This window comes from Barbus barbus (assembly GCF_936440315.1).
Source record: "Barbus barbus genome assembly, chromosome: 50".
Taxonomy (NCBI): Eukaryota; Metazoa; Chordata; class Actinopteri; order Cypriniformes; family Cyprinidae; genus Barbus; species Barbus barbus.
In genome coordinates this window covers 1,929,170-1,943,523 of record NC_136728.1, presented here as the reverse complement: position 1 = coordinate 1,943,523, position 14,354 = coordinate 1,929,170, and the positions used below count along the sequence as shown (strand labels likewise).

General features: G+C 44.6%; 2 protein-coding genes across 2 annotated transcripts; both read right to left on the bottom strand.

Moving 5' to 3' along the window:
* Positions 1-1,893: 1,893 nt before the first annotated feature.
* LOC306868238 (histone H2A-like) lies at positions 1,894-2,280 on the bottom strand (the record flags this gene model as incomplete). The annotated part of the gene is made up of 1 exon (XM_079414327.1): positions 1,894-2,280. One exon carries the CDS (start codon positions 2,278-2,280, stop codon positions 1,894-1,896), a length of 387 nt encoding a protein of 128 aa, XP_079270453.1.
* A 513-nt stretch (positions 2,281-2,793) lies between these two features.
* LOC306868011 (histone H1-like) lies at positions 2,794-3,417 on the bottom strand (the record flags this gene model as incomplete). The annotated part of the gene is made up of 1 exon (XM_079413982.1): positions 2,794-3,417. The coding sequence occupies one exon, from the start codon at positions 3,415-3,417 to the stop codon at positions 2,794-2,796; it is 624 nt and encodes a 207-aa protein (XP_079270108.1).
* Positions 3,418-14,354: the final 10,937 nt, after the last annotated feature.

Genomic DNA, 14,354 nt, shown 5'->3' with positions numbered 1-14,354 from the left:
ATTACAACACAACTGAAGTAGTTCAAGCCTTTTATTGTTTTAATATTGATGATTTTGGCATACAGCTCATGAAAACCCAAAATTCCTATCTCAAAAAATTTGCATATTTCATCCGACCAATAAAAGAAGTGTTTTTAATACAAAAAAAAAAAAGTCAACCTTCAAATAATTATGTTCAGTTATGCACTCAATACTTGGTCGGGAATCCTTTTGCAGAAATGACTGCTTCAATGCGGCGTGGCATGGAGGCAATCAGCCAGTGGCACTGCTGAGGTGTTATGGAGGCCCAGGATGCTTCGATAGCGGCCTTAAGCTCATCCAGAGTGTTGGGTCTTGCGTCTCTCAACTTTCTCTTCACAATATCCCACAGATTCTCTATGGGGTTCAGGTCAGGAGAGGTGGCAGGCCAATTGAGCACAGTAATACCATGGTCAGTAAACCATTTACCAGTGGTTTTGGCACTGTGAGCAGGTGCCAGGTCGTGCTGAAAAATGAAATCTTCATCTCCATAAAGCTTTTCAGCAGATGGAAGCATGAAGTGCTCCAAAATCTCCTGATAGCTAGCTGCATTGACCCTGCCCTTGATAAAACACAGTGGACCAACACCAGCATCACTGACTGTGGGTACTTGACACTGGACTTCAGGCATTTTGGCATTTCCCTCTCCCCAGTCTTCCTCCAGACTCTGGCACCTTGATTTCCGAATGACATGCAAAATTTGCTTTCATTCGAAAAAAGTACTTTGGACCACTGAGCAACAGTCCAGTGCTGCTTCTCTGTAGCCCAGGTCAGGCGCTTCTGCCGCTGTTTCTGGTTCAAAAGTGGCTTGACCTGGGGAATGCGGCACCTGTAGCCCATTTCCTGCACACGGTGGCTCTGGATGTTTCTACTCCAGACTCAGTCCACTGCTTCCGCAGGTCCCCCAAGGTCTGGAATCGGTCCTTCTCCACAATCTTCCTCAGGGTCCGGTCACCTCTTCTCGTTGTGCTGCGTTTTCTGCCACACTTTTTCCTTCCCACAGACTTCCCACTGAGGTGCCTTGATACAGCACTCTGGGAACAGCCTATTCGTTCAGAAATTTCTTTCTGTGTCTTACCCTCTTGCTTGAGGGTGTCAATGATGGCCTTCTGGACAGCAGTCAGGTCAGCAGTCTTACCCATGATTGCGGTTTTGAGTAAAGAACCAGGCTGGGAGTTTTTAAAAGCCTCAGGAATCTTTTGCAGGTGTTTAGAGTTAATTAGTTGATTCAGATGATTAGGTTAATAGCTCGTTTAGAGAACCTTTTTATGATATGCTAATTTTTTGAGATAGGAATTTTGGGTTTTCATGAGCTGTATGCCAAAATCATCAATATTAAAACAATAAAAGGCTTGAACTACTTCAGTTGTGTTGTAATGAATCTAAAATATATGAAAGTCTAATGTTTATCAGTACATTACAGAAAATAATGAACTTTATCACAATATGCTAATTTTTTGAGAAGGACCTGTATATATCTCTACACTACACGTGACAGTCGGATGGAGGATGTTACTATAAATGTTTTAAAATGTCTGTCTCATCTTCCTGCTTCCTTTTTCCCCCTTAAGTTAAGAATTATTTTCTGCTGTTCACTCACTAATTGTGTACATAACTCCATTCACTCATGTGTTACTTATATAGAACGATGTAGAGTATTTACGGTGTTAACTTTTAGTATTAGTTACTTTTTCTTATTTGTAAGCTTTAGATAAAGGCTTCTGCTAAATAACTAAAAGGAAAGCAAAAGTAAAATACATATATATATATATATATATAAAAAATGGTTCAAATTGATCATGATTAAAACTGCTCTTATAGAGAAAGTGGGTGGCTCTTAAAAGAGCCTTTGGAGTTCACTGAAACCGGTTAAATTTATTTGCTCTTGGCGGGTTTCTCGGTCTTCTTGGGCAGCAGCACGGCCTGGATGTTGGGCAACACGCCGCCCTGAGCGATGGTCACTCGGCCCAGGAGTTTGTTCAGCTCCTCGTCGTTGCGCACCGCCAGCTGCAGATGACGGGGGATGATACGTGTCTTCTTATTGTCCCGAGCGGCGTTTCCAGCCAACTCCAGGATCTCAGCCGTCAGATACTCGAGCACAGCGGCCAGATAAACCGGAGCACCGGCACCGACGCGCTCGGCGTAGTTACCTTTGCGGAGAAGCCTGTGAACACGACCGACGGGAAACTGCAGCCCTGCTCTGGAGGAGCGAGTCTTAGCCTTCGCTCTGGCCTTACCACCGGTTTTACCTCTTCCACTCATTGTTGATTGTAAGAACGTCTACGAACGTAAAGCAGAAATAATAAATCCGTGAGCCCTGCTATACAGTTTTAAAGGAATCTGCCAGTCGCCCATTGGTTTAGAGATTGTAAGATTTTAAACCAATCACTGAACTTCCCTCCAACATACACCGCCAAAGCCACGCCTCCACAACTGGGCTTTATGATTGTGCTGCATTTTAGACACGTGACAGAAAACATTAAAGAAATTGTCAATTGTTGAATAAAAAAAAAGTTAATGCAAAAGGCGATATTATTTTTAACCTAATTAAATTTAGATCGGTGATCCATTAAAGCTGTTCATATTAATAAACGTGAATAACTTTGTGGCTTTTATAAATTCAGTCAACATGTAAAACACTGAGTGGAGGTAAACTCAAGTCTTACAATAATTTACTTTAAGAATCAAACTGCACTTTTGCTCTTTCTTTAGAGTGAGTGGGTGGCTCTGAAAAGAGCCGTTGGGTAATTAAACAGTAACGTTAGATAAAGTTACTTATTTCTTCTTGGGAGCTGCCTTTTTAGGCTTTGCCGCTTTAGGCTTGGCCGCTTTAGGCTTTGCTGTCTTGGGTTTGGCAGTCTTGGCTTTTTTGGGGCTCTTGGCTGTTTTCTTGGGAGTTGCCGGCTTCTTTGCCTTCTTGGGGCTCTTCGTCGCCTTCTTAGCGGCTGCAGCGGCGGGTTTCTTGGCCTTCTTGGGCGATTTCTTAGCGGCGGGCTTCTTTGCCGCTGCGCTCTTGGGCTTCTTGGCAGCAGCGGGTTTCTTGGCTTTAGGAGCTGCTTTCTTGGCCGGCTTCTTCTTGGTCTCGGTTTGATTCTTGTTGAGCTTGAAGGAGCCGGAGGCGCCGGTCCCTTTGAGCTGCACCAGGGTGCCTTTAGTCACCAGGCTCTTGATGGCGATCTTGACGCGGGAGTTGTTCTTCTCCACGTCGTAGCCGCCGGCGGCGAGAGCTTTCTTCAGCGCGGCGAGGGACACGCCGCTCCTCTCCTTGGACGCGGACACGGCTTTGACGACCAGCTCACCGACGCCTGGACCTGCTTTCTTGGCTTTGGCAACGGTCTTCTTCTTGGGCGCTTTGGCCGGCGGGGCGGCAGCAGCCGGGGCTGGAGCGGTTTCTGCCATTTATACGAGTTGATATTCAGTCGCTCAAACAACGATAAGTGTCGCTCGAGCAGCGCTGTGCTCTTATACAACACATGAGAACCTTATAGACTCAACCGCGCCGCTCGGTGCCTGCGCGCCTCTGCGAGCTCCTCGCGCTTGTGTTTTCTTCTCCTACATTGAAGGGCAAAACTCGAGTGGTAAAGCAGTTTGACGCAGTAAAAACCAAGCGAACACCAAGCAGAGGCTCTTGGCTTTCTTTGGAGACTAAAACACGCGACGAGGAAATGTTTGTTGTGCCCCGGTCAGATCAAACTCAAGGCGAGCATCAGCCACGGAACAAAGCCGCGTCTAAATCTAATGCCTTGTTTAAGTGGAAAGATTGATCAAATATTAAAATCGTTCTCTGTGTGTTTCAGAAACAGTTTGAAAGTCAATATAATGTAATGAGCATCAGTGAAGGCCGTGTGCAGTGTTTCATACAGCTGTTGTTTTGGGCAGCTTGAAGCACAAACACCCGGAGGCTGTGACTCAGGTCTGTTCAGCAGACATCTATAATAATAATCAGAGGTTCACAGAAATGAAGTACATTTACTTGAGTATTGTACTTAAGTACACTTTTGGAGTATATGCACCTTACTCACATTTACATTTAGTCATTTAGCAAAAGCTTTTTCTGGAAACTTAAGACTATAACTTCACTACATTTAATGTCCTCAAAGTAGAAAGTCGTTACTATGTAGCAGCTTTGAAAGTCAGTGGGTGACTTTCTCTAAAATGTCATTTTTTTTGTCAGCTTATTAGTAATCACTCTTCTAGGGTTATGAAGTGATTTCCCAGCATTTTTAACACTCACCAGTTGCAAATGTGATATTTACAATTCAATCATAAGTTAATATTGTGGTATATATTAGACACAATATTGTATTGATTTTGCAAAATTGTGTAAATGAAAATATTACCTATAAAGCCCCAACTGCTGTGCGTCTCCTAACAAAACACTGTATGTGTTGGACTTGAAGCAGCACTGCACAGACCGTGTTTGACATCAGAGCGATTATATCAAATAAATCTTGCCTTTTTGTTGTTGTTGCTGTTAAAGCAGTGTTGCTCTTGTAAAATTATACAGCTAGAGTTGTGTTGATTGAGTTGTAAAGCAGGTTTGATTTTTTTTTATCAGTCTGTATTTACAGCAGTTTCACTGTCCACTCGGTTTAATGTGGATGAATGGTGCACGTAGATGACTACAGACACTGCCAGAGCTGTCTGAGATTACTAGAACCAGGAAGTATGACCACATTAGTCCGGTTCTGTCAACACTGCACTGGCTCCCTATCAAACATCGTATAGATTTAAAAATCTTGTTAATTACTTATAAAGCCCTGAATGCTTAGCTCCTCAGTATTTGAGTGAGCTCTTATCACATTATAGTCCTCCACGTCCGCTGCGTTCTCAAAACTCTGCCCATTTGATAATACCTAAAATATCAAAATCGACTGCGGGCAGCAGATCCTTTTCCTATTTAGCACCCAAACTCTGTTACAATCTACCTAATACTGTTTGGGAGGCAGACACACTCTGTCAGTTTAAATCTAGATTAAAGACACATTTCACAGAGGGTCAAAGGGACAAAGTCACAGAGGGAGTTTTGGTTCCTTGCCGCTGTCGCCTCTGTCTCGCTCAGTTGGGGACACTTAATTTTTAGCAATTATCGTCAATTTGATTACACAGATACTATTTAAACTAAACTGAGCTATACAATGACATCACTGAATTCAATAATGAAATGCCTTTAACTGAAAATTGAGTGTTTAATCTTATTATTATACTGTAGAATATCAGAGACTGAATCAGACAAATTTAAGATGTGATCAGAACATTGAAACATGAGGAGCTGGAATTCCAGAGAGGCCCAAGGAAACAGGACGCCGTAAATCAGATTCCTAGCTCCAGCTAGTCTGAAGCAAGCAAACTAACCAGCAAGCTTCTTTCACAGAACAGCTTACAACCTTGAGACAAAAGAACACTTATTGATAATTCCAATTCACGAAGGAGATTATCAAATTTGGGGCAAGTAAAGACTGATGGTCAAAGAGATGGCCATCACTTGTTCCACGATTGAAATCACGAGCTTCCTTAGATTGACTTTTCCCCCACACATAGAAGACAAAGAACCAGACTGAAATTCCTTTGTTCACAGAGACTATCATTTATATGCACCTAAAATCATCTTAAAAGACTTTCATTTTCTATTTAATGGAACTAATCATTTTATATTATGTATGTAACCCACACATGTAACCCTATCATGTTTTAATCAAATATTATGTATGTATGTATGTTTTTTTTTTTTTTTTTAATCACTATTGAATAGCTGAAGGATTCAGATGCGTGTTTGGTATGTATGTGCTTGAAAAATCATGCTTTAAATGTTTCTTCTAATCAATTCTTTGTCAAATGCATCTTAGAAATGATGTTCAAAAGTATACTTTGCAAGAGCCTGTAAAGTTCGGGCCTCTGACTGAACAGATAACATGTTGATTTATTGATTGGGTGGAGGAACAGAGCAACACCCCAAGCAAGGACAGTATCTAATTGGTCAAGACGTCCAGATGGGACGGTCTGAAAGGCGAGTTTAAAAACTCAGGACACAAATCAAACCCTACTCTCTTAGGCCCTTCTCCTCTTCTTCTCTTTTGCCACCGTGTTTTGACGCTGCTCTTTGAGCGTGCTCTGGCCTACGTGCCAGCTGTCACCATGAGAAGAAAAACCACCTAGTCTCTTTTCATCCTTTTATCCTTTTATTTTAGTTTCTTTTCTTTTCCGTTGCGAGTTTTGTGTTCTCAGTTTAAGTTTTGCCACCATGCCTCGTCTCTGAGTTCACCTCGAGTCTGTGACCGCCTCAAAACTTCTACCAGCCACAACTCTGCATCTTCAGCCAACACCCAACCATTGGCTTCCCAAGACGTCACTTCAACGACTACTGAACATCCAACCAATCAGCAAACTTGGGAACCCAACCCCACACCCCATCTTATATATAAGATTTTATATATAAATCTTATTTATATTGAAAAGAGAAGTATCTTGTGTTTTGTGCATACAAGTTAATGTCTTAATCTGCCGATCTCGTTACTGTGCTATTAAATAGTGTTTTCACTTGTAACAGGCTGAAGAATCACACGACAGGTTGCAGTGCAATAAAGACCCCGGAGGGTGTGTTTATTGAATAAACAAGGAAGAAAAAAAGGATAGTGAAGGTGCCAACGTGTCTGTTGTGCGTCTTCCGTGCTCCGTGATCCGTGATCCTCTTCACTGGCCGGCTGAGTGCAGGGTGGTTTGGTGTCCTGTGCTCGGGTGGCAGGCTGGTCGATCAGCTGCTCTCTGGAAGGTCAAGCGACACAACATTAGACGGCTGCCTTCTGGAGACCTTGCTCACCTGTATGTGTTTGGTTGCTGCTTTTGTAGCCCTCTCCTAATCCTCCTCAGCTGGGATTGATCAGCCCGTGGTGATTGTGCGCATGGTTCTCCTCCGTTGCCAGGGCGACGCTGATAGGCACCCGGGACACGTGTCACACACTATATTTTGGAATTTAATATCCAGTGCAGAGTTGATGTTATATTTGCTTTAAATTACATATTAAATTTTTATGTTACAATACATTACTGACACTCTATCCACCAATTTGATACTGTTAAGTGCTTTGACACAATCTGTATTGTTAAAAGCGCTATATAAATAAAGCTGACTTGAATGAGATCATTACCATGCTGCTTTTGCTTTTGTATTTGTTTCAAATACAACTCTTTGTTTGTTTTGGTTTGCCAACTCACTTGTTTCATTTCTATAAGTTTTTAACATTATTAAAGCCCTTTATTCCAAACATACCACAAGCCAGTCAGTGTATTCAGGCGTAATGTATTGTAAGTTGCTTCAGAGGCATAAGACATTTTAAGTATTACATACAGCAATAATAAAACAGTGTGTTGACATAAAAAAGGTAATTTACTTTTGGTACTTAAAGGGGTAGTTCACCCAGAAATGAAAATGATCCTGCTATTTACTCACCCTCAAGCCATAGGTGTATATGACTTTCTTCTTTCAGACGAATCCAATCGGAGGTCTATTGAAAATTGCCCTGGCCCTTCTAACCTGGCCATTGCAGTCAGCAGGTGTTTGTGTTTCACAGGCCAAAACACGTCAAATAATGTGTGTGAATCCATAAAAAAAAAACATCCCTCACAGTCTCTGGGGGATGAATAAATAAATTGTGTGTTTGTTGGGTCTGTGTGCTGTGCACACGTCAGACTGTTACCTAAAACTGTGCTTTATGCTGGGCAGTATTTATTCATTTATATCCTCAGTTGTTCAAATCGCAGTAACCGAATACGGTTTTAATGATAATTAAAATATGAAACGGTAATGGTAACCATGGGGAAATTTATCATGATTTATTGTCAAATTCCCGTGGGCTCACCACCTACAGGAGGGACCGTAAGGGGCCGGTGCAAAGAGGATCAGGCAGCAGTCGAAGGCGGGGGCCTCGACGACCCGATCCCTGGACACAGAAGCTAGCTCTAGGGACGTGGAATGTCACCTCGCTGGCGGGGAAGGAGCCTGAGATTGTGCGGGAGGTTGAGAGGTTCCGACTAGAGATAGTCGGGATCACCTCTACGCACGGCTTGGGCTCTGGAACCACACTCCTCGAGAGAGGATGGACTCTTCACCACTCTGGAGTTGCCCATGGTGAGAGGCGGCGGGCTGGTGTGGGTTTGCTTATAGCCCCCCAGCTCAGCCACCATGTGTTGGAGTTCACCCCGGTGAACGAGAGGGTCGTTTCCCTGCGCCTACGGGTAGGGGATAGGTCTCTCACTGTTGTGTGTGCCTACGGGGCCGAACGGCAGTGCAGAGTACCCGGCCTTCTTGGGGTCTCTGGGAGGGGTGCTGGAAAGTGCTCCAACCAGGGACTCTGTCGTTCTACTGGGGGACTTCAATGCCCACGTGGGTAGCGACAGTGACACCTGGAGGGGCGTGATTGGGAGGAACGGCCCCCCTGATCTGAACCCGAGTGGTGTTCAGTTATTGGACTTCTATGCTAGTTACAGTTTGTCCATAACGAACACCATGTTCAAGCATAAGGGTGTCCATCAGTGTACGTGGCACCAGGACACCCTAGGCCGTAGGTCGATGATCGACTTTGTGGTCCTTTCATCTGACCTGCGGCCGTATGTCTTGGACACTCGGGTAAAGAGAGGGGCGGAGCTGTCAACTGATCACCACCTGGTGGTGAGTTGGATCCGATGGCGGGGGAGGAAGCTGGACAGACTCGGCAGACCCAAGCGTACTGTGAGGGTCTGCTGGGAACGTTTGGCCGAGTCTCCTGTCAGAGAGATCTTCAACTCCCACCTCCGGCAGAGCTTCGACCGGATCCCGAGGGAGGCTGGAGATATTGAGTCCGAGTGGACCATGTTCTCCACCTCCATTGTCGAAGTGGCCACTCGGAGCTGTGGTCGTAAGGTCTCCGGTGCCTGTCGAGGCGGCAATCCCCGAACCAGGTGGTGGACACCGGAAGAAAGGGATGCCGTCAAGCTGAAGAAGGAGTCCTATCGGGCCTGGCTGGCTTGTGGGACTCCTGAGGCAGCTGACGGGTACCGACAGGCCAAGCGAACTGCAGCCCGAGTGAAAAACTCGGGCCTGGGAGGAGTTCGGTGAGGCCATGGAGAAGGACTATCGGCTGGCCTCGAAGAGATTCTGGCAAACCGTCCGGCGCCTCAGGAGAGGGAAGCAGTGCCCTACCAATGCTGTTTACAGTAGAGGTGGGGAGCTGCTGACCTCGACTGGGGATATCGTTGGACGGTGGAAGGAATACTTCGAGGATCTCCTCAATCCCGCCGTCACGTCTTCCATTGAGGAAGCAGAGGCTAAGGGCTCAGAGGTGAACTCGTCCATCACCCAAGCTGAAGTCACCGAGGTAGTCAAGAAACTCCTCGGTGGCAGGGCACCGGGGGTGGATGAGATCCGCCCTGAGTACCTCAAGTCTCTGGATGTTGTGGGGCTGTCTTGGCTGACACGCCTCTGCAACATCGTGTGGCGGTTGGGGACAGTGCCTCTGGGGTGGCAGACCGGGGTGGTGGTCCCTCTTTTTAAGAAGGGGGACCGGAGGGTGTGTTCCAACTACAGGGGGATCACACTTCTCAGCCTCCCTGGGAAAGTTAATGCCAGGGTACTGGAGAGGCGAATACGGCCGATAGTAGAACCTCGAATTCAGGAGGAACAGTGTGGTTTTCGTCCGGGCCGTGGAACACTGGACCAGCTCTATACCCTCTACAGGGTGCCGGAGGGTTCATGGGAGTTTGCCCAACCAGTCCACATGTGTTTTGTGGATTTGGAGAAGGCATTCGACTGTGTCCCTCGCGGCGGCCTGTGGAGGGTGCTCCGGGAGTATGGGGTCCGGGGTCCTTTACTAAGGGCTGTCCGGTCCCTGTATGACCGAAGCAGGAGCTTGGTTCGCATTGCCGGCAGTAAGTCAGACTTGTTCCCGGTGCATGTTGGACTCCGGCAGGGCTGCCCTTTGTCGCCGGTTCTGTTCATAAGTTTTATGGACAGAATTTCTAGGCGCAGCCAGGGGCCGGAGAGTGTCAGGTTTGGTGACCACACGATTTCGTCTCTGCTTTTTGCAGATGACGTTGTCGTGTTGGCTTCATCAAGCCAGGACCTTCAGCAGGCACTGGGACGGTTTGCAGCCGAGTGTGAAGCGGCTGGGATGAGAATCAGCACCTCCAAATCCGAGGCCATGGTCCTCAGTCGGAAAAGGGTGGTTTGCCCACTTCAGGTTGGGGGAGAGTTCCTGCCTCAAGTGGAGGAGTTTAAGTATCTTGGGGTTTTGTTCACGAGTGAGGGAAGGATGGAACGGGAGATTGACAGACGGATCGGTGCATCTTCTGCAGTAATGCGGTCAATGTACCGGTCTGTCGTGGTGAAGAAAGAGCTGAGCCGCAAGGCGAAGCTCTCGATTTACCGGTCAATCTACGTTCCTACTCTCACCTATGGTCATGAGCTTTGGGTCATAACCGAAAGGACAAGATCCCGGATACAGGCAGCTGAAATGAGCTTTCTCCGCAGGGTGGCTGGGCGATCCCTTAGAGATAGGGTGAGAAGCTCGGTCACTCGGGAGGAGCTCAGAGTAGAGCCGCTGCTCCTTCACATTTAGAGGGGTCAGCTGAGGTGGCTCAGACATCTGTTCCGGATGCCTCCTGGACGCCTTCCCGGGAAGGTGTTCCGGGCGCGTCCCACTGGGAGGAGACCCCGGGGAAGACTTAGGACATGCTGGAGAGACTATGTCTCCCGGCTGGCCTGGGAACGCCTCGGTGTCCCCCCGGAAGAGCTGGAGGAAGTGTCTAGGGAGAGGGAAGTCTGGGCATCTCTGCTTAGACTGCTGACCCCGCGACCCGGCCCCGGATAAGCGGAAAAAGATGGATGGATGGATGGATTATTGTCAAACCTATGTTGTGCCGAATTCTGACCCCCACCAGAATGTCTTTATATTTCTTAAAAACATTCAGTAAAGACGAGACGTAAACACTCTAATGCAGTGTTTCATTTATAGTCTGAAACGGCCTCATAGTACTAACTTACCAGTCGTAGACGTGCAAGAATCCAGCTATCTCTGTAGCCAAAGCTATCGCTACTGTAGCTATAGCTATAAGCTGAATAAAAAGAAACGTGAAGTAAACACATGATTTTGATTCACATGAACATTTGATTCTGAATAATGCAGTGCTAATTGATAGCATTTATGACACTTGGCAATAGAATAGGCTATAAAATATATCTTCTGCCTTATTCTGTTATAAAAATGGGGAGGGGTCAAGTCAAGTCATCTTTATTTATATAGCGCTTTTTACAATGCAAATTGTGTCAAAGCAACTGCACAATATCAAAAAAGGAAAATAATGTGTCAATAAGTTTAAATAGTGTCTTTGCAATGAGGTCGACGATATCGCTGGAAATGAAGCGTCCCCAACTAAGCAAGCCAGAGGCGACAGCGGCAAGGAACCAAAACTCCATCGGTGACAGAATGGAGAAAAAACCTTGGGAGAAACCAGGCTCAGTCGGGGGGCCAATTCTCCTCTGGCCAAACAAACCAGCAGTTCAATTCCAAACTGCAGCAAGTCAGATTGTAAGGGCTCCGCTGGTTCCAGTGGTCTTTTCCGATGGCTGTCTAAGTGGCGGGGTCCTCAATGGGGATCTGTCTCTGGCTCTCATCCAGGTGTCTGGCCTCCGCCTACGATCAGGGACACATACGTCATCTCCCGGCGCTGGTCCTCCATCTCAGGTGTTCGGTCATCTCAGATCATGTAATGGTTGGATCCAGACTGAAGTTCTGTAATTCCTAGCTACCACGGGATGTTAATCCCATGGCAGAAACGGAGAGACAAGCAGAGACATGATTAGCGTAGCTGCTGTTCCATCTAAGCAAAAATGAATGTTCAACCCAAGCTAAAGAATAATAATAATGTATGTCTGATCAGATATAACTGCAGTACAAGATTATAAGATGCATTATGTGAATGCTTGGCTAAAGAGATGTGTCTTTAATCTAGATTTAAACAGAGAGAGTGTATCTGAACCCCGAATGTTATCAGGAAGGCTATTCCAGAGTTTGGGAGCCAAATGTGAAAAAGCTCTACCTCCTTTAGTGGACTTTGCTATCCTAGGTACTACCAAAAGTCCAGAGTTTTGCGACCTTAGAGAGCGGGTTGGATTATAGCGTGGTAGAAGACAAGTTAGGTACGCAGGTGCTAAACCATTTAGGGCCTATAGGCAAGTAATAATAATTTGTAAATGATACAGAACTTAATAGGTAGCCAGGGCAGAGATTGTAAAATTGGGGTAATATGATCATATTTTCTTGACCTGGTAAGAACTCTAGCCGCTGCATTTTGGACTATCTGTAGCTTGTTTATTGAAGATGCAGGACAACCACCTAGCAGTGCATTACAATAGTCCAGTCTAGAGGTCATGAATGCATGAACTAGCTGTTCTGCATCAGAAACAGGTAGCATGCTTCGAAGCTTAGCAATGTTCCTGAGATGGAAGAATGCTGTTTTTGTAACATGGGAAATATGATTTTCAAAGGACAAATTGCTGTCTAAAATAACACCCAGATTTTTGCCTTTAGAGGACGTTACAGTGCATCCGTCTAGTTGCAAATTATAATCCACGAGATTCTGTGTAATGTTTTTTGATCCAATAAGTAATATCTCTGTCTTATCTGAATTTAGTAGGAGGAAATTATTGGTCATCCAATCTTTTACACTTTTTACACAATCTATTAGCTTAGATAATTGAGAAGTTTAATCTGGTCTTGTTGAGATATATAATTGAGTATCATCAGCATAGCAATGAAAACTTATCCCGTGTTTTCGAATAATATTTCCAAGGCGCAACATGTAAATTGAAAATAGCAGAGGACCTAGGACAGATCCTTGTGGTACCCCATACTTTACTGGTGATAAATGAGATGACTCCCCATTTAAATGAACAAAGTGGTAGTGATCGGACAGGTAGGATCTAAACCATCTTAAAGCCTGTCCTTGAATACCAATATAGTTTTGTAATTGATCTATGAGTATATTATGGTCTATAGTGTCAAACGCAGCACTAAGATCAAGTAATACTAGCAATGAGGTGCAGCCTTGATCTGAAGCAAGTAGTAAGTCATTCGTAATTTTAACAAGTGCAGTTTCTGTACTATGATTGGGCCTGAAACCTGACTGAAATTCTTCATAGAGATTTTTTTTGCAAAAAGGAGCATAATTGAGTAGACACAACTTCTTCTAGAATTTTAGACATAAACGGAAGATTTGAAATGGGTCTGTACTTTGCCAGTTCATTTGAATCTAGTTGTGGTTTCTTAATAAGAGGCTTAATAACCGCCACCTTGAATGGTTTTGGGACGTGACCTAAATATAACGATGAGCTAATAATATTGAGAAGCGTTTTTTCTGCTACGGGTAACAACTCTTTCAGTAATTTAGTAGGTACAGGATCTAATAAACACGTTGTTGGTTTAGATAACAAGCATATCTATAAGATATTCTTCATCCTGCCTCCTTTTCATCATGGTTTTATAAATTATATGAATGAGGATGATGAAGTAAGTTTTGTGGGAAAAAAAAATATCCATGAATGAAATAAACATAAACAGATGCACTGATAAGTTTATTTAGCTCTTCCTGTCTTATAGTTGTAAAGCACTGCAGTTTTTCTTTGGGTGCGATGAATGAAGCTGAAATACTAGACGCAGTAGAATCTACAATTGATATTGTATTTCTGATGTTATCTATTTTATCAGTAAAGAAATTCATAAAATCATTACTATTAAACTGTGGGGGAATATTTAGATCGGGTGGCGTCTGTTTATTTGTTAGTCTAGCCACTGTGCTAAATAAGAACCTTGGATTGTTTTGGTTATTATCTATGAGTTTGCGGATATGCTCTACCCTGGCAGCTTTTACAGCCTGTCTATAGCTGGACATACTGTTTTTCCACGCAATTCTAAAAACTTCTAATTTAGTTTTTCTCCATTTGCGCTCAAGAATACGAGTTTCTTTCTTGAGAGAATGGGTATAACTGTTGTACCATGGCGCAGTACGTTTTCTCTAACCTTTTTCAATTTGAGGGGGGCAACAGCTTCTAATGTATTAGAGAAGATAGTGCCCATGTTGCTAGTCATTTCGTCTAGTTCATGTGTATTTATGGGTACACAGAGCAGTTGAGATAAATCAGGCAGGTTATTTGTGAATCTGTCTTTGGTGGCTGGAACAATAGTTCTGCCCGGACGATAACGCGGAGCCATATAACTAATATCAGTAATAGGCAGCATGCACGATACAAGGAAATGATCAGTAACATCATCATTTTGAGGTACGATATCTATATCGGTAAGATCAAG